Here is a 20,727-nt window from a genome sequence, read left to right on the forward strand (position 1 = left end):
ACATATACTTGAGAGATTACTTGTCATTCATAGTAATCATACAGAATCAACAACATTCATAATACTACAGCAAAGCCAGCAGCATTGAAGGTGCTTTTGATTTTCTGAGTGCATTTAGCATTCAATAAAACCTCAGAATTTTGAAAAACATAAAACCCGGGACCAACTAATGAATAGACAACATAGAAAGGACTAATATTAAAACCTTGGAATATCCAGAAGATAACAGTCATTTAACATAAAGTAGGCTGTTTATTAAGCAGTGTGATGGAAGATGGGAGAAAGGAGAAGTTGTACAGATTAGGTTTGTCTTTATTTTACCAGGACGTCCCTTGAGATTAAATCTCTTTTTGGAGGGAGACCTGGCCAAGATTTCAGTCGAGAAGGTTTGTCAGTCGAGTTTTGAATTCGCCCAGGGAAATAAAATGGTGAAGGTGCAGCGTAGGAAAAAGCCGTTTTTTCTGAGGGGACTCTGAAGAGGAGCCGATGTGATGAGCCGGAGTTGTACCCACTCCTGGCTGCGGACATGAGGCGACACAGATATGGGGGTAAGAAGGTAAAGGTAAAAGAAGGTAAAATTGCATTTTCCGAATATAGAATATAGGATTGTCATTCAGAACTTTCAGAACCTGAGTGAGTACAGCGTTCTCTTAGATTGAGTTTAGTGATTTCAGTTTCAGTTTCCTATCACCACAGCTATTAAGACAGCTTTCAGTCTTCAAAATTTAATTATGAGTGGACCAAACCAGGCTGCCATCACAGTATAAGTGCACAAAACATCCAAAACAATCCATTTTCTCATTTACTTATCCACTATGTTTACATTTTGTGGATGCAATGCCTATAATAACGTGCAGCAACATGATAAAGACTGAAGAAAACGGTCCTGAGTTACTCTCCTCTACTGCTGCTGAAGCGCAGTGTTTTACTCTGACAATTATGGAGCAGAAAAGTAACTAAGAAGTACTTTAATGAGACAGCACACAGCCGCATGACTAATGTGTGGGATCTGCACAGTGAGACGTGTTGAATTGTTCGTGATTATAATGGCGGCTCCTCAGGGGTTTGTGAGGAGAAGCTAACCCACTTATGCCACATAGATATGACACAGTGACTATTTGTGGCCAAAGCTCCTGCCGTGCAGCTCCACATTTGTTGCATTACAGTGAGACGGCAGTTAAACCAGCGCTGCTTACATTTGCTGCTCTTTCACGGTCTGAATTCACCACTTGGTTTGCATGTGTCAGGAAGATTTCCAACCCTTACATCAGGAGTGAATATAGTGAGCAGACTCTTTACATTATTGATATGAATCCTACCCAGTGTAGCTAAAACCTGATAATGCAATACTCTACCCTGAGCCTCCAGACACTCTACCACCTTTCAATCATATCTATAGACATGATATTAGTGCTTGGGTGACTTGGAGTTGCCTTGGACTTAACCAGGATAAATTGGAATTGTCCTAATTTCCTCCCCAATCTGTATTCTGCAAAGTCTCTCATTTATTTATTTATTTATGTTGAGCTCAAGGTGAGTCTATTTAAGTTATGTAAGACTCCAACAATGTTTTCTCCCATTCTGAGATGAAAAGGGTTTAGAATTTGGCTTAATATAAGTATACTGTAGATTTAAATATTTACACTGGGTCCCAGTTTAGTTGTTATTCTGCAGTTTTTCTTAATTTCTCTCATGTATATTTTATTATTTTCTTTTACTATCTTGTTATATTGTCGTGTGTATTTGCAAAGTATCATTGGGCGTCTCAAAAAGGTGCTTATAAATAGAATGCATTATTTACTATTTACTATTAAACTAGAAAGCAACAGACCAGTAAAAGCCGATAAAATTTAAAAAGACTATATCAAACCAACAGGCGCGAGTGAAAGAATAACAGGACATCATAACTCTTCGTTTACTCATTCGATTTTTAACATCAACTTGATACAACATTCATACAGATGTTTTCTTTGTTTGTAGTCGTCTCCATAGAGATGTGGATTTATGACAACGTCTCACAGAGTATTTGCCTGTTATGGCTTTGGTCAACACCATCATCTAGAAGGTGATAAAATGGCTGACATGTAAACTACTGTGATGAATCGCGGCGCGGGGTGCAACAAGACAGATAACCCTGCATCAGCCATTGTTTACCCGCAGCCAGTTATGGCTGTAAATCAAGCACAGCTAAAGATGCTCCATGGGACCTCCTGTTGGCCAGAAAACTATACTGTGGCTGCTAGGGCTCATAAATCAAGAGGCACTTTGCTACCAGTAAAGGTTTTATCTAAATACACTGGAGAACTTTGTTTCTCTAACTGAAGGAAAACTTAATGCATTTCTTTGCTTTTGTGTGAAGCCAAGTTCATCCTTAATCCTCTCCACTTTTCCCCCTGAGAGATTCTCAGGTTTGGCTCTTGAGCAAGCGCCGCACAGCTGCTGCCTTTTCTATCCTCCCAACGAGTTAATTACACCCACCTGGTGTCCCAGGTGTAACCCACATCCTAATTAGATGCCTTCAGGAAGAGAGACTACAAATGTGACCTCTAAAGAACTAATTTAAACCCTTTAATCAGATTAACTTTTTGCATTGGTTGCACTGCTGTGCCTAACTTTTTCATTTAGGAGCACCCAAATTTCCTATATACATTCATTCATATGTAAATGATGTAAACGAGAATAACAGGTGAATGATTAATGTTTAATTTTTAACACTGAGCGTATCGGCCTGTTTTTGCACATTGAGAGACAGAAACATTAAGAATAATAAAATATTTTTCAAATTTCAAATTTAACATGAAAATCTGCTTTTCTTTGATTTTCTTCATTTTAAATAGTTGAAACAGTATATATACATGCAGTACATTCTAAATAACTGCCAGCTATTGGAAGTTTTTGTGGAAAGATGTGCAAAAGCATTTAGTTACAGGCCATTCTCAGGTCCTTTTTTGGTTAAAATTAGCAAAAGAAAAAGTCTAGGCGGACATTTTGAGTGTTAGGGTTAAATATTTGTAGTGTTGTATACTGTAGTGAGAATATTTACTAAAGCCTGCCCCACACTAGAGGATAATTGGCCAGATTTCAGTCCTGATCTGGCTCTTCTGACAATCTTGCGTGCCTTCTGATTTCAGGCTGATTTGAACAGAATATCTGGCCGGTTGCATCAGAGTCTTCCCAATTTGCGAGCACAACCTCACAATAACCATAATAATAATGAGAGCAAGTTGGCAGGGAAACAGATGTTGCGTACATTTGTTTAGAACTGTAACTTGTACAAGCCAAGTTTCCGTCTGCTCAGCCATCCACAGTTTTTTGCATTTTTCAGCACAAAACATTGCACAGCTATTGACTGATGATGCAGACAGTATCTATGCCTCCATGTCTGTTTATATCCTGAAGTCACGTTAAATCACTCGAGTTTCTGTGAAGTCCCTCGTTGGATAAAAGTGAAGCGTAGGGGTCCGCGGCCGGATCAAAGGCTCTTGGAGGGAAAAGAAATCCAGAGGAATGTCCATATGTATTTTCACTGACTGCCTCGGGACATCGTTTACAACGTACACAACAATCTCAAAGTTGTTCTAACACTTGGTTATGGTTTTGGCGAGTCCTTCAAGTCTCGGCTCCCCCGCATGAGTCTACAAGGAGCTGAAGTCTGCAGCTTTTAAACAGCATCCTGCTAACCTCACTATACAGCAGTCAACTGTTAAAAAGCAGAGTTTATATTTTGGGCTGAAGGACCCCTCGGGGAGGCGAGTTTTTCCCATTTGCTTCATTTCATCCTTAGTTAACTGCGGGATAGTGTTTCGGCAGAGAGGGAATGAGATTGTCATGTCGACGTGATGAAACAATGGAGATTGTGTTCACTATAGATTGGTTGAGGAGTGGGAGGACAGAGGAGGTTATGTCTTTAGCATGGCTGCCACGAAGGATTCAATGATAATAACAGCAGTGAACACTGTGGGAGCTCTGGGAGGCTTGATCACGTGTCTGTGTGGAGGATTCTCCTCAGTTATTAGTAGGCGCCCGCCTTTAAACCACCTTTAAATGACTTTCACATCAGTCTGAACGACTGTGAAATGCTGACATGAACACACGTGCAGAGAAAACTGCTGTTTTTCTATAGGTTTACTAAATGTTAGTAAAACTTTAAAAATCAGGAATCATTATTATCACCATTCTTATTATCAATTCTCATGAATCAACTCAACACGATTCTTTTAGACAGAGAGAATTTTTGTGGAGAGAGCACTAATGGATAGAGACTACATTTTAGCAGAAACTTACAAACTTTGGACATTGAGTTCAAAATATATGGACATTTACCAGCTAAAGCCTACTAAAGTGTTGCTATTAATACTTGATTTTTATTTTTTTTATTTAACTACACATGGAAAAGGAAAGTGGAAAACCGCCTGACCAATTCTGACTAATCTGTGGGCTGATTTTGATCAGATAAACTGAGATTAGTCAGAATTCTGTCTTTTTTTAAATTCTGACTTTCTCAGAATTCCGACATTGATGTTTGTTTCCATGAGCCTTATCTTCTTCCGTAACTAACCGACTAACTGTCTGTGAAATATAAAGTTCAAACAGTATCCTAAATCCCAAAATAACAATCAGATTACCTGCAGATATTTGGTTTATTCTCACATGAAAACCTCACACTTGTGCTGCAATCAGGCAAAAAAAACAAAATACAGTTGTTTGAGAAATATTGCATGGAAGCGTAATAGCGGTAGTGGTCTCTAATTTTACCATGTACACGTTACATATTTAAGAAGCTTTTTATTTGTACATGTGTGCATGTGTGTGTGTTTGTGTGTTTGTTTATGACCGGTCGGTTGTGAGTAGCCTGTGAAATTCAGCTGGAGTTACCTCATTTGTCAGCAAAGTGAGAACTCTCGGCAGATCAGATGTGTTTGTGCATCAAGGCCTCGAGCTGCCTGGGAACATCAGTATGCTAGTGTGTGTGTGTGTGTGTGCGTGTGTGTCCTGAGGGTCTGTCGTCTCGTTGGGTTGATTCACCTGGACAGTCTGACCTCACACTGTCCGTGTGGAGTTATTGGAAGTGACTTGAATGACTGTATTCTCAGCCCCATTTTTTCCATGTTAAACTAATTTAAAAAAAAAAAAAAAAAACATGGCTGCAGTCTTTACCATATGCACGACTGCAGAGTTAATGCATGTAAAGCAGTGTTTGGCAGCGGTGGAGTAAATGATGCAGGCGATAAAGATGGAGGAGGAAAAAAAAAACAAATGTGTGCCTCATTCCAAGCTGCTCTGCTCCTGTGTATCCAAACATACTAATTATGTATTATGGACGTAAATGAGCCATGACAATGATTGGTAAACATTAGCCCGCTTTCTCTGAGCCAATCAGGGTTTTACTGGCTCCTTCTTACGTGGACTGAATGTAATTCAGCTCCTGCATCTTTCAAACTGACATGGTCGAACACAAATGAACACACACACGCGTACATTCATTCAGTCACAATAATCAATGTCACGTGTAATGATGAACACAACACACAGGAAGCTAGGAATCAATTAGTACTGGCACACACTAACATGTTGTATCTATTTTGTTATGTTGTATTATTTTTTGTATGTGTATCTGTATTTTTAAAATTATTATTTTTGATTGGCAAAATGTGCAATGACTAATCGGTTATTTATTTGATTACTAAATTAATCATCAACAATTTTGATCATGGATTTTCAATATTGATTAAAGGGTCATTTATTTCCTAATCGTTTAGTTCTTTGGTGCATAAAGTGTCAGAACATGTTGGTCAGTGTTTTCCAAACCACCAAAAATATTCAGTTTTAATGATTTCTTTGTTATAGGGATTAAATATTTGACTAGCATTTCTTCTTCAACATGCTGAATTTCAGATGTTTGACTTTGACCACAGATTTACATGTACAGAACTTGCACAGACATAGTATTTTTTAAACTTTGATTTTTCAAATTCAGTCTCACTTCTGTGCAGTTTTTTGTCAACTGTCACACAGTTGCTCAATCTTGTTTTTGGAGAACAGATACTGTAGCATTCAGTTCTTGTACTCGAGTCCTTGTGACAACTGAATCATGATGTATTTCTTTCTTTTTTTTTGTCTTTTATAAAACTAAATACTCTGACAACAGTAGTAATCATCTTTATTTTTGTTCTGCTGACTAATAAAGTTTCACGGCTATATTTGAGTACATCTCAACCTCTCATTTGCTTTGTGCACATTTTCTTGACATTTCTATTATTAGTTACTGTGACCACTATTGGACTTGAGTCCTTAGAAGGTTTTGTTGGCCGTGTGTAGATGGTCAGTTCTGTTGTATATGACTGGTGATATTTGAAGCCAAAAAGCTCAACACAAAATAACTGGTCTGCAAAAAAATGCTTGATGGCTACAAATAGAAAAAAAACAAGAAAAAACCTCTAAAGCTCTTTTCATTTTTCAGACACGCTGAAAATGTCCTTTATTATTGGACGAAGTGCGGCACCAACACTATCTTAACAACAGTGTGAAGTGAATAATTCTCTTTGAAATATCTGAGGATTCACTTAGAGGAGTAAGATATATAGGTATCATTTTTAGTGTGCCTGTGTGACTTTTTAATATTTTAACACTTGGCAGAAAAAGTAGCACTTACTGCGTGTTGAGATAATGGAAGATTGACAATTTATAACATCTCGTCTTTGATTAATGTGTTGCAAAAAACACGATCTGCACAGTTGATGAATAGTCCCAGCAATTATGCAAAAAAAATCTGCTTCCGCTTTACTTGCCAAAGGGCATGTTGGCAGCAGCAATACTTGGCACTGTTAATTTAGGCCACAGATATTCAGAATAAGTCTTTTTTTTTTTTTTTTCCATTATTTGAGAACTGAAAGAGAAGTCAAACATCAATTCAAAAGAATAAAAGCAACTCGTCGTGATTGACATTCTCATTTATTTTAGGTTTTGTAACCGATTCTTTTGTGTGTGTAACATGATTTTCACACTGTGTTTCACTGGAGACAAACATGTCACTGTGGACACTGTGGCTATAATCCAATTAAATGAGATCTGGGCTCATCAAAAGTCACATTCAAAGGAACTTAGACCGGAGTTTCTCAACCTTGGTCCTGGTGATCCACTGCCCTGCATGTTTTAGATGTTTCCCTGCTCCAACACACTAATAACTGGCCGACGACCTCCTCCACCTGTAGCTACTGTAGATTATAGAATATACTACTAAATATAGTTGTTAGCTATTTTCATTGAACAGTGAGCAATATTTGTATAATAATAATAATACCTGTATTTAACATAAATGAATGTTTAATGTTTTTATTACAGTTAACATAAATATGTTTCTTATACTGAGCTGTTTATCATAACGTATAACAAACACTTTTACTTAGAAATTCTGTGAAATATCATCATGAGTATTACGTTATCGTGACAGAGTATCGTGATATGATTTTTGAATTTTCATTCAAATGACCGGCGCCCTCATGACCAGACTGGACACTCAATGCTCCCCTGGTTCTACTCTACCACCCCTTTTTTCCCCTCATTGGTTGATGAAGTTGCAGGCTTTTGTTTATGTTCCCCGGTGTCAGAGATGCACCGACTTGTCTGACGCCTGCAGTGATGAAAGTGTCTTTTTGATGGATGTAATACGAGTTGATTGACTACATATCATTGAGCTCTCTGTAAAGAACTTGGATTTTGAAACACACTGAATACTCATAGTCAAGTCCATCAATCTTCAGCATCAATCCCATAGTAGGAGCATGAATTAGCCGTCAGTGACACAGTGTTGAGTTTTACGAGATGTCAGCAGAAACAGTGTGTTCCTGCTCTTTCTGTCCTTTGTGTGCGACGATGTATTGTGTTAAGTGTTTGGGGGGGGAGATGAAGAGAGGTCGGCCCAGTGATATAATCAATTATTGATCTCTGATAGAGCTCCAGGGCAGATGTATCTATATTGAATCAGTGATGGGTTATTTTGAATACAGGAGGCACATTTTCACGCTCTCATATGTGTTGTTTTTGTCAATGACACACACAGAAACAGGTCTGTGTGTCTGGCTGCAGAACATGAATGAGTAAGAGCCGCCCCGCTGAGTGTTGACACGGATAATAAAGCCACATTCAGCAGGTGAGTTCAGCTGCGGTCAGTAAAGCAGGCCGCGCGTCCTCTCAGAAGGTCAAGGGCTGCGGCGGGACGGAGCACGACACCGTGAAATGATATGTCATACTAACGGCAACTGTGTCAGCCCGCCTGACCACCGGGGGAACACAGTTAACTTCACAGCACGATCAATCAGTTCCTGTTCATGTCCTGCTGTGTTAATGCACCGCTAACACTCTTCCTCTCATCATTTCCAGGCACAGGTGAACGTGTCGTGATTCTCTTTGTTGTTGTTAAGTCAATGTTCTTGATGATGAACCATCAAAGTATTAACTAATGCAAGGATGACACCTTAAATATGTAAATTACCATAACGTAAATCACCAAAAAAAAAAGGGTTAAACATTTGTCAGATATGCTAAATAACAAAAATTAACTTTTGCAGTTTGCTAATTGAAATATTTTAAATTGCAAGTTGAAGGTTAACTGTTCATCCAAAATTCTTCCATTTGATAATACATTAGGTGTTTATATTGTGCAAAAGTCTTAATATTTGCTGTTTTAGCAATGCTATAATGACAATACAATGTTATTTCATGTCATTAGAGTAGAATACAAACAGAAAATGTTGGGAATATTTCCATACACTATTACAATAACAATCCTGACTTTCATAAATGTGGAGTGTAACCATAAATAATGTTAATGTAATGCTTGTAGATATTGTAGGTGTAAATACAATTAAATAAAATTAAAAAAATATATAATGTAAGAGTAATAATGTAAGGGCAAGAGATTTTTTGTTGCTTGTTTGTATTTGTTTTCAGTGTTGTAAATGTAACAAAGTACAAATACTTGCTGTACTTCATGTATCTGTACTTTACTTTGTTGTTTTTAATCTCTAGCAACTTTTACTTTTACTCCACTACATTTCCTCTAACTATTGTTACTCGTTACTACCAAATAAAATCAGAAGAAGAAGTGTTGGTAATGGTCTGTATTTATATAGCGCTTTTCTAGTCTTGATGAGCTGTTTTACACTATAGTTTTGCCATTCACTAATTAACACATATTCACACGCTTCATGCGGGTTAAGTGTCTTGCTCAGGGACACATATAGACTAAAATTGAACTCACAACCTTCCAGTTGTGAAAAGGGCCATTTATTCCATGTTCTTTCAAGACGTGCTACAGCATTTCACACATTGTACACATGTTATGTGAGATTAAGTCATTAGAGGCTTGCCATTATGACCAACTTTAACTCAAGTCACAATTTTATCACAGAATTTGATAAAATCATAAATAACCAACAACAAAGCCAGTGCTGGACTAAGACTTTAGCACTGTAACTGTACATGGGAACTGACTGAAACTGACGTCAGTTACAGTGTGAGCACTGGTGTGTTGGGGGATGCTGCCCTCGTGTGTTACCTCTGAGTAATGCATTCTAACGCCACTGCCTCTCAGAACGATAATATCAAACCGTCAATATTAACATATCCTTGTCTCTGTTGCAGGTTATGGACACACTATCCAAACTGTCCCACACAGTAATTGCACAACAAACTGGAGTCAGGTGTGTTTCATGAAATGAAATGTCACATTGCAAATATGGAGTCAGTGACGTTTTGATCTGATATGAACATCATTCTTTTCTGTTTCTCTCGTTAAGGCCTTTTCCAACAGAGGATAGTGTTGAAGATGAAGATATTTACAACCACCTGGTGGATCTCATTGAGTATTTACCCTATCCTTTTCCATCATTTATAACATAGTCATGTGATTATTTTGTGAGCTTGTGAAAAATGTAAAATGTAAAGGTGGTTTGTGGGAGCAGATAACATTTGCTCGCTGGGCGTTGATTGGAAATCAACCGCGTGTTCTGACGCAGCCAGCACATGTTTACTATCTACTCTTTTCCTCACTTAACCACAAGTGGTGTAGGCTTGTGGCTACATTTTTTTTAGCTTGTCTTCACACTCTTTTTCCCACACGTCTGTAAGTGTCTTGTGTTTTTTAAACGGCTCATTTTCTTGTAACACAATTACCCCGTTTGAACATGAGTCAACTGAACCTGATTTGACCCGATGTTTGAACATGCAGCTTTTTCTGATGCCGGTGAACTAAAACATATGATTATTTTTTATCAAAACAATGAATAATGAATACTATTAGGGAGAATCATAACAGTCTTAATCCGCCCACATTGCAAACAGAACTCCTGACACTGTGCCATGCAAAGCCAAATTATTAAAACTGAATCAGATTTCAAAGACTCAGCTATGGCTTTGTTATTAAGGCTTTTTTTTTTTTACGACTTTAACTGCTTTTCACTTTTTCTTTTAATTGCATTTTCTTATCAAAACATTGAACATTTATAGCTCGAAGCTTTTTTAAATGTACCTCATCTTCTCCTCATTAGCATCTCAGCCAGTTGTCTGGTCTGTGTGTGGCCAATCATTGTGAGGTTGTTGTCAAAACAAGCAGATTGCAGTTAATGTGACAAATATTACCATTCAAATTTGGTGCCATTTATCTTTATATTTTAATCGTATCTGTTGTTTTGAAGAAGAGAAAACATCAACATCACAATGATTCAACACTTTTTGGAGTCTGTTTGCAAAAGAAACCAGATTTTTTGGGGGATTTTTCGGCACCACTGTAGAATTTAACCATAATGCTGTTACACGTTTGTCGAAAAATCAAATCATTGTCTTTTGATTTGGATATTGCACTTGGTAATACAGTGATTTTAGTAATTTTGCTATTAAATGTTCAGCCCTGTAGCAAATGACTGCTCCCTGCAGATGAGTACACACTCACACTGTGTATCTTTGTGTGATTCTGTAGCTAAGGCTGCAAGTAATGATTATTTTCTCGATTAATCTACTTATTTTTTTCTGGGAAATGTCAGCAAATATCAGTTTAACCCTTAGAACACGACCACTTTTTTCCCATTACTATGTTAAAATGTACAGTATATACAGAGGCTATAAGAATGTGCAATATAGAGTGTCTTATATCCTTTTTTTCAGCACAATATAGACAATGTGATGAAAGAGAAAAAAATAATTTTCAACATTTATTTTAACACACCTGAGCAAAAAGTACTCAAAATGTTTAAAATCTTTGTGAAATTTGGAATTATGTCTCCTGGCTCCGGAAGAACGGTCTATTTTGTGACTTTTGCACAATTATTGCTCGTTTCTATCACTAAAAAACACTCAACACTCAACATTGACCTATAATAGACACACACCCCAGGATGTCCATACATGGAGTTGTGTATTATTCCCACCGCAATTTACCGTGGGTGCACCTGAGACACAGAAGTGTTAAAAACACTAATCAGTGTTTATCAAACCTGGAAATGATGATGACGTTTTTATTATTGAATATAACACTCAAACCAATTAATTGATTACATAAATCCTGACATATAGTAATGTTGTGTCATGTGTGCTGCTGCAGTGAGAACGGGGTGGAGGATGAGGAGGATCTGTATGACTGTGTGTACGATGATGAAGATGGAGGAGAGATCTATGAGGACCTGATGAAGACGGAAGCCCTCCCTCCTCCGGTCAGTCGTTCTCTCTCTCCCTCACTCACTAACTCATTCATTCACTGAATCATTGTGTATTTTTACGCACATTATAAATTCTTGGTTTGACCTCAAACACTGAGTCATAGCTGTGAATCTCAAACGACGTCTGGCTGAAAACTTAATGTGTTTGTGTGTGTGTGTGTGTGTGTGTAGGCGTTCCACAAGGCGGAGACTGACATTAGGAGCTGCTGTTTAACAGAGATCAGACAGACAGAGGAGAAATACACTGAGACCCTGGAGTCAATAGAAAAGGTACAGTCTGACCTGTGGGCCATGGTGGGTCATATTCACTTATATTTACTTTTTTACTGCTGCAAGTAAATTATTAAATCCATGTGTGGATTAAACAACAAATTAAGATTTGTGATTCGTAATAACACGTGAAAAAGTGCCATTTCCAGTGAAAAACTGCTGTTGATGTGTGAGCAATAACACTTTTATGAAGTGGCTACTTCTGCAACCTGGTTTAAATAACCCTTTAACACCTAAGCCTTAAAATGTCCATCTGGACTTTTATTTTTTTGCTTATTTTAACCATACAAGGGCCATTTTTTGCCCATTTTCCAGAATAACAATGCACTGCATGTTAAAATAGTGTATTAACAAGTTAAAATAAAGAAAAACAAAAAGTTTTATTGAGAAAAAAACGTTGTAGTTGTACATGAACACGACATTTGTGTGTTAAATATGAAATTTCAACAGTATATCACATATTTAAAATAACATTTGTTTGAGTCTTTGTCTCAGTGTGCAAAACCATGTCGTGTAACATCAGATTTCACAAACCATTGGAATTTCTCCGATAACACAAACCGTGGAGTGATTACGATAATGCAAAGTGCGCGTCGTCTTCGATACACTCGGTGTTAAATCAGTGAGTTGTTATCCTGCAACAACACACAGAATTACATCTGCAGGAACAATCAACAGCAGTTCATAATACATAAGTGCAGAAATGGGGAATGAAATAAAAGTAAATGATCAACAATCAAGAATAACAGAACCTCTGCATGTTGTGAGGATCCTTATTTGTTATGTAAATAAAATGATAATCAGTGATGTTACTTTTCAATTGAACAATAACAAATAGCTATACATATCATTAGCCAATCATATATACACCCATAAATACAATTAAAATTATATTCATGCTCCATTTGTAGTGGGTAAAAGGCCACATTCAATCACATTTTGTTATCATAATAGTGATGAAAGTCTAAAACTGTCCATGTATTCAATAAGTTTGTATTAAAAATGGCAGAAATAATGAGCAGTGGAACAAATCTCCTCTCTGGGAGGGAATTTTTTTTAACTGTCAACATTAGTGCTGGGTAATGAACGATCTCTCAGCAAACTGCACAAAAAAAGCCCAAGATTGTGAGGAAATCCCCCTCTCCACTTATCCCCCTGCCCCCCAGCCGCAGCTACTTTCCTTCTCCCCCTTGTGCACGGTCACGTCTGGAAAAAGAGCTGGCCTGATTTCCCAGTGGAGCGTCTCACTAGATGACTTTTTATATGAAGTGGATGGCGGAGTGTAGTTTGTGCTCGCCCACTCCTCTGAGATGTGGAAGTGACTATGCAGCGGCAGTTTTCAGAGAGGAAATCATTAAATTGCAAACTCTGAAAATGAGATTATTGTCGTGACCCAGACGGTCCTCCTTGTTTTTGCTGACTGCAACTCTTTACAACTACAATATAATAACTTCTCGCAAAATGACTTTGCCACTCTCACTCCAGAGGGACGAGACTCACTCCCTTCCATTCTCTCTCTCTCTCTCTCTCTTCCTTGTGTAGCACTTTATGTCGCCCCTCACCATGTTTCTATCCACGGTGGAGATGGAGAGGGTGTTTGTGAACATCCCGGTAAGTTACTCTGTTACAGTGTCATCACCATCCGAGTGTGAACTGAATATGTGGAAATATGAAGTCACTGATATAAACATGTATAAAACCAGTATAAAACCATTTTTTGTGTTATTAGATTTGACATAACTGATCCTACATCAGGCAAATTAACTACCTGAACATGTTGTTTTAATTATTAATCAGCTAAATGTCTTCAGAAATTGGTTTGAACACAATATTTATGAGGGCTGTCCCGACAACACTTTTTTGTGTCCAATACTGATATCGAAAAGTCAATACCGATATTATTCTGATACAGTCATTTCAAAGACATAATTCTCCTATTGTGTAGCAACATTTTTTCCCTTTTTTCTGCACAGTGAAGCACAGACTGTATATATATATATATATATATATATATATATGTATGTATATACTGTAGGATTTGTTGATTGTATTGGATTTTACATTTTTGTATCTGTCCGATATTATATGTCCACCGAAACATGTTTATTTTGCACATACATAATCTGCTTATAAAAATTAATACAAAATTGACTCAGTCCCAACTATGTTTTTTTAAAATAATCTATAAGAAAATTATGATGTACTGTATCTCTCTTGCACACATACTATATTTCCATGGCAAATCAATGTCATCATCAAACCTTTTTCTAAAAACAGTATAGGGGGAAAAAAAAGAAAAGGGTAACACAAATGTTTATCTTACTTTCTAACAGCAAAATTGACAAGGTCAAGGTCGGTCAATTATTTTCCTCATTATATAACCACTGAAACATGTTTATATTGCTCTGATATTTCCTCCTGTTCACACTGCTTTGTCTCAGAGCTCATGCAATAACGTCGTAAAAACCACTTTAAGTGTCTTCTGTTCATTTGAATTGGGATTCAGAGTAACAGACGGGTGCGGCTCAACATTATAACACTTGTTTGCACTTGTGTTTCAGGATCTGGTGAAAGTTCACAAGTGTTTGCTGCTGGAGATCCAAGACTCCGTTCACCACAGAAGTGCCCAGAACCTTTACCAGATCTTCATCACTTTTAAAGAGAGGTACAGCACATACGTCAGTCACTGCCACTTAACACACAAACCCTTGAAGATACTTATTGAGTCAGCTGCCTGAACCAAAACCAAACACATTACTGCTGCATCAGCATCTTTAACCCTTTAACACCTAAGCCTCAAAATGTCAGTTTTTGCTTATTTTAACCATGAAAGGGCCAGGAAAAGTGCTTTTGCCCATTTTGCCCAATAACTTTCAATATCTGGCAGTTATTTAACTTACTGCATGTCAAAATGGTTTGTTAACAATTTAAAATGAACAAAAACAAAACTTGTTTTGTTGAGAAAAATTACCGTAATAACCACGTGTTGGCTTTGACGTGCAACTTCTCAGCTTTCAGAAACCATTGTAATATTTTTCTGATAGCAAAAAACGTCGTGTGATTATGATAATGCAAAGTGTGCTTGCGCAAACGTGTCGTCTGCGATAAGTCAAATGCTTAAAAGGTGAACTACAAACCCGATTTTCTTTTCATGGCCTTTACCCCAGTTCCATTAATGACCTTTAATTGCACACGAGTCAGAACGTAGTCTGGAAGCCTCTGGTCCAGAAACCTGACTGAGAACTGACTTAGAAAACTTTCAAATCCCTCAATCAAACATACTTTCATCAGCGAGCCCGCTCTCACTTTGTTTGACTTTATACTTTATTTGTCTTTATATTCAGTTTAAATCCCTGTTTTATGATGTATTGTAGCCACCATCACTAAGCTGATGTTATCTCTTATGATTAAGTTTCATCTTGATGCTCTGACGCAGCACGCTGTGGCCAAAAAAACGCAGATTATTATTAATCTAACAAAGACCTTTATGCTGCTTTTTCACTTGTCAATTTATGTAAATGACATTTTGACTTAGTGTGTGGTCAGAGTTACGGTTATTGTGTCTTCCACGTCAGTGTCTTTACTCTAATGTCTGCTCCAGTTTGTTGATCTACGGGAAATACTGCAGCCATGTGGAGACGGCCATCGCCGCGCTGGACAACATCAGTAAAGACAGAGAGGACGTTCGCATGAAGCTCGAGGTAAACTCTCATCACAGTTTGGGATGAAAACAAAATCAATTCGGATGTGGAGTCACAGTTATGTAGGGGTCAGTTCTCAATGTGTCCGAATGGTTAGAGGACAGGGTACACGCTGTGGTTTAGTGCTGAGTATTGTTGCCTCACAGCGAGAAGGTCACTGGTTTGGATCCTGTATCACCTGAGAGCTTTTCTGTGTGGAGTGTGGGCATGTTCTCTGACTTCCGCCTACAGTCCAAAAACATGTAAAATTGGGAATCAGGTTAACTAAAAACTTTGGATCCTTTGCCCCTACGTCAGCTGGGATTGACCCTCATGTGGAGAATAAAGCTAGAAGATGAATGAATGAATGGATGAATGGTTAGAGGACACCCTCATGTGGTGGCCCTAGGCACTGCAGATGTTGACAGCCTGTTGTTCATGGCTGAACCATAATTTGCTCCTTCAGACTCATATTTTCAGGAGAAACTTAACTATATTTCACTCAGCTTTTCTTGCTTTATGTGTCCGTCCAGGAGTGTTCAAAGAGAGCCAACTACGGCAAGTTCACGCTCAGAGATCTGCTGGTGGTTCCTATGCAGCGAGTTTTGAAGTACCACCTCCTCCTGCAGGTACTGTACACTGCTCTTGTTTTTCCATGAATCTCTTATATTTTTACATCCACATTACAGGGGGGGAAAAAAAGGGCAACAAGGTGTGAAACCTTAAAAATAGAGAATCCTGACAAAACAAAACAAGATGAGCACTAGTCAAGGGGGATATTTTGAGTTGTTATCACTGAACAGCTGTACATTGGTCAAAAAATAAGATTGTTTAAATTTAAATTGTGCTAAAACAACAGAAAAACATGAGTCACACTAAGTCACTCAGGGAAAGTAGACACTTAAGAGACTCATGAGACACATAAACAGCCTTTGGTTGCACATTTTCTCAAACAATGTTTATGTGTTTAAACATATGTACTTTAAATAAGTATTTCCATGTTATTTTACTTGTTATTCGTGTCACAGCTGTGGCTTAACATATGAAAGTCAATTAAGTCAATAAACAGATCAAATATAATGTATGCTATAGGTACTAATGCTACCCTGTAGAAAATACTAACTGTTCACATGTTAATACATGAATAACAGTAGGCACATTCTGTTAGTATATACATACTCTACTACTTCAGAGGAGTATTTATTTTACTCTGTAGTATAACTTGTGTCACCAACTATTATCCAGTTGTGTAATGTGCTGTTTTTTATTAATCTGTCATCACAAATACACTAAGCTCAAGGCTCCATCACTGACGATCACTCTCTGCTGTCACTACCCCAAACCTCCACTAGGGGGGCTGTTGTCCATGTTTCATTTCATGCTCTGCTCTGAGAGTCTGTGCCTCTTTGTATGACTGTGGCTCTGAACTTGGCCCCTGTCATAAGTGATATCTGATCAAGACAAACAGGAAGATAGAGGAGGAAGAAAAAGAGATAAAGAAAAAAACACAGAGCTGCTCTGAAATGACCTCGTGTCATGTTTTTGTTTATTTCAATTCTCATTTGAACGTATGCAGTTGTAGCAGCAACGTTTGAGCGAAAAGTATGTCTGATTTAAATAAAGCACACCAAATATTTAATGACACAACGATGCATTCGACAAAAAAGGCAAAAACAAACACTGTCTTTGTAGAATGTGTTTGCTGCTCAGCATTTAAATTCCATCCGTTCAGATGTTTTACTTTGTGAACCGTTCGCTGGAAGGTTATTTCCAAAAAAAAAAAGTACAGGATTTAAAGACACCCAAATTAAAAACGACCTTTATATTTGAGTTTCTTTTGAAGCTAAGATGAAAAACACAGACTTACATATAAATACAAAAATAAGGACAACCCAAATTCAAAATTCCACAACTTGAAAATGTAATTTGAAGGAGGATTTCGGTGCAATGAAAGTGCATATTTGTTGTGTTCAGCTGCTTGACTTGCAGCTGAGCCTGTGTTGCATTTTTATTTTATTTTTTTAAAAATAAAGGTGTAATAGAACAATTTTCCTTTACGTAGAATTCATGCATGTTGTCATTCTTACACTCAGTTTCTCATTTCTATTTTCATTGTGATTTCTAATCTTTTTCTGCACCAAAGCAAAACAAAAAGCGACTCTGTTGTGTCAACATGGGCCGAGATCCCCGCGGAGCAGCTGTGTAATAGTGAGCTGCACTGAATAAAGCATCTGCTGGGTTACTTTCCCACATGGTGACAGAGACAATGTGTACAACTAATGTCTTGTCACATCCTCTCGCTGCCCGACTTTCTCTCTTGTGCCGTTTCTTTCTTTTTGTCTTTCTATTGTCATCAATCTTCCTCTCTCTCTCTCTCTTTCTTCCTTCCACATGTTTTCCCTCCATGAGTCCATCATGTATGGTCCAAGCGATCGGCGTGACCACTCCCCTCCTCCGTATCTGTGTGGATGTGTGTGGCAGTCGGGGAGAGTCTTGAAAAATAGGAGTCTGTCGCCTTGCTAGTGATAATAATGCCCAGGTTGAGCTTGACTGACACCAGGGATTTGAACAGGGCCAAGCAGACACATATATCTCCCTCAGCAGCTGAATGTGTGTGTGTCGATCTTTATAAAGGACATGCATGGCATCCTTCCTCATCCTCCACGGCTGAGGTGTAGATGTCTTGTTTACACTGCAGCCAGGCATCAGTGAGCAATTTCCAATTTCAGATACAGACACACACACACACACACACACACACACACACACACACACACACACACATGCGTTTGTGCAGCTATACGTTTAAGGACTCCAAAGCAATATCCCTAACTTTAACCTTAACCCACAGAGCATTTTGGCTGTTTTTTTCCATTACTATGTTCTAATGTACAACATAGAGTATCTTATATCCTTTTATTAGTACTTGTTAATGTTGAAAATTGGATTAAATTTGTGAAATTTGGAAATACGTCACAACAATAAAATAAAAAGACTCTATTTAGTGAATTCCGCACAATAATCGCTACTAAAAATGTGATATAAAATGAATCATAACTTTGAGTCAACAACACATAAGAAGACGGAAAAAACACACATTTTTAAAGCCTGAATGTGTGAGCTATAAACACCCCCCCCCAGAATGTCCATATAAGGAGTTATGCGTTATTCCCACAGCAACTTACCATGGGTGGACCTGCGGCACTAAGGGTTAACCACAATTCAAGTCTTAGCCATAAACCTCCTCAGTTCTTCAGCAATGAGAGTCTGCCATTTTATGCCAGAAAAGACACACCCGCACATATGCACGCACACACACAAACACACACACACAGACAATTTGTTTCGCAGTCACCTTTGTTTTCATCCCGTATCTTCGAGCCAAAGCTTTCCACTCCCACGTGTGTGGAATGTGCAGGGCAACAGAGTTTATGCATTTATGTGTGTTGTTGTTGTTGTTATTATTGTTGTTGGTTTGTGACTCATCCTTACATACTGTGACCACCGCCTCCCTTTGAAAACCCCATTTAGTGTTTTTTTTTACTTTGACTTTCAAGTAAAAACAACAAAAACTAAAGGTTTTGTGCTTCTTTGATCCGTGTCTTCTTGAAATAGCATTTATATTTGACTCATTTGCAACAGCAGATGCTTTTTAATCCTTAGAACGCAGAGCATTTACATGTAAGCTGCTCTTTTTCCATCACTATTTTAAAACATATATATATATATGTGTGTACTGCACAGAGGCTGTAAGATATGCAAGATGTGCAATATAGAGTGTCTTATAGCCCTTTTTTCAGCACAACCTATGGCCGTCAGATGATTGTTTCTTTTTTTATTTTCACCCACTGAAAACACACCTGAGCAAAAGATTGGATTGCATTTGTGAAATGTGTAAATGGTCACAAAAATAAAAATACAATTATTGCTTCCAAAATATGCAAATATAAAATGAATCATGACATTAACTCATCAAAAAAAACCACATTTTGTAAAGATGTGACCTATAAACACACACACACACACACACACACACACACACGTTGTCCATATGAAAAGTTGTGTATTATTCCCACGACAATTTACCAAGGTTGCACCTGCGGCACAGATCCGTGCCACGTAAGGTTCAAAACATGTTGAACATTCAAATCTCCACAGACAACGTGCTTCATGTTTCTGTTCTGATTCAAAGCTTTCTGACTCAAGTTAAAGCTCCTTGTCTTGTTTACTGTAATAAAAAAAAGCTCACACCATCTTTACTTACGTTGAACCTAAACAACCGTCACTCAAAATCAATTTCAAAAACATTAGTCCTATCTTTTTCATCCAGGTGGTGATGGAGTAGTTTTACTGTGCAGAATAAAATGCACGTCACTATGGCAAACATGTGCATTTACATGTTTTTGTTTGACTTGTTTCTGTCCAACAGGAGCTGGTGAAACACACTCATGATTCCACGGACAAGAGCAACCTGCGGAAAGCACTGGACGCCATGAAGGTACATATCACATAAACCCAGCATCGTAATTTCTGCATAATTTACAGTGACATCTTCCCAGCACAGGGGAGAGGTGTGTGTGTGCTCCTGTCAAAGGACAAACTTTTTTTCTGTTCTCACGGTGTCATGTTATAGAACATTCCTCTCACTGAATCCATTTTTAATTATACATCGTACCTAAAACAATATTTAACCCCATAGCAACCATCATGTTCAATCCATAAATAAAGAATATGCCTATTTCTTTTGTCTGTCTTAAACGGTTATACAGAGGTTATAGGAATGTGCAATATGGAGTGTCTTATGTCCTTTTTTTATCTGATAAAATAGATTTTTTTTTTCATTTTCACCTACTGTAAAACACACCTGAGCAAAAAGTGCTCAGATTTCTTTAAATCAGATTGAATTTGTGAAAATGTTTTATGAAAGTGAAAAAAATGAAAGAAAAGCAGTCTATTTTGTGACTTTTGCACAATGATCACTACTGACTTTGACTCAACAACACATAGGAAGACAACTAAAATGTACTTTGTAAAGCCTGAAGAAGTGACCTATAAACACAGACCCC

General features: G+C 37.8%; 1 protein-coding gene across 3 annotated transcripts in view; it reads left to right on the top strand.

The window, feature by feature from the left end:
• The window catches only part of LOC131461508 (guanine nucleotide exchange factor VAV3), an 88,869-nt gene that overhangs the window by 32,759 nt on the left and 35,383 nt on the right, over positions 1-20,727 (top strand). For all 3 annotated transcript variants that reach the window (XM_058632815.1, XM_058632823.1, XM_058632831.1), the window contains exons 3-11: positions 9,643-9,701; positions 9,798-9,863; positions 11,597-11,705; positions 11,883-11,981; positions 13,524-13,592; positions 14,543-14,646; positions 15,583-15,682; positions 16,195-16,290; positions 20,091-20,159. In XM_058632815.1, the coding sequence (XP_058488798.1) occupies positions 9,643-9,701; positions 9,798-9,863; positions 11,597-11,705; positions 11,883-11,981; positions 13,524-13,592; positions 14,543-14,646; positions 15,583-15,682; positions 16,195-16,290; positions 20,091-20,159 (771 nt within the window). The remainder of the gene's footprint in view (positions 1-9,642; positions 9,702-9,797; positions 9,864-11,596; positions 11,706-11,882; positions 11,982-13,523; positions 13,593-14,542; positions 14,647-15,582; positions 15,683-16,194; positions 16,291-20,090; positions 20,160-20,727) is intronic.

Source organism: Solea solea, chromosome 1 (assembly GCF_958295425.1).
Source record: "Solea solea chromosome 1, fSolSol10.1, whole genome shotgun sequence".
Lineage (NCBI taxonomy): Eukaryota > Metazoa > Chordata > Actinopteri > Pleuronectiformes > Soleidae > Solea > Solea solea.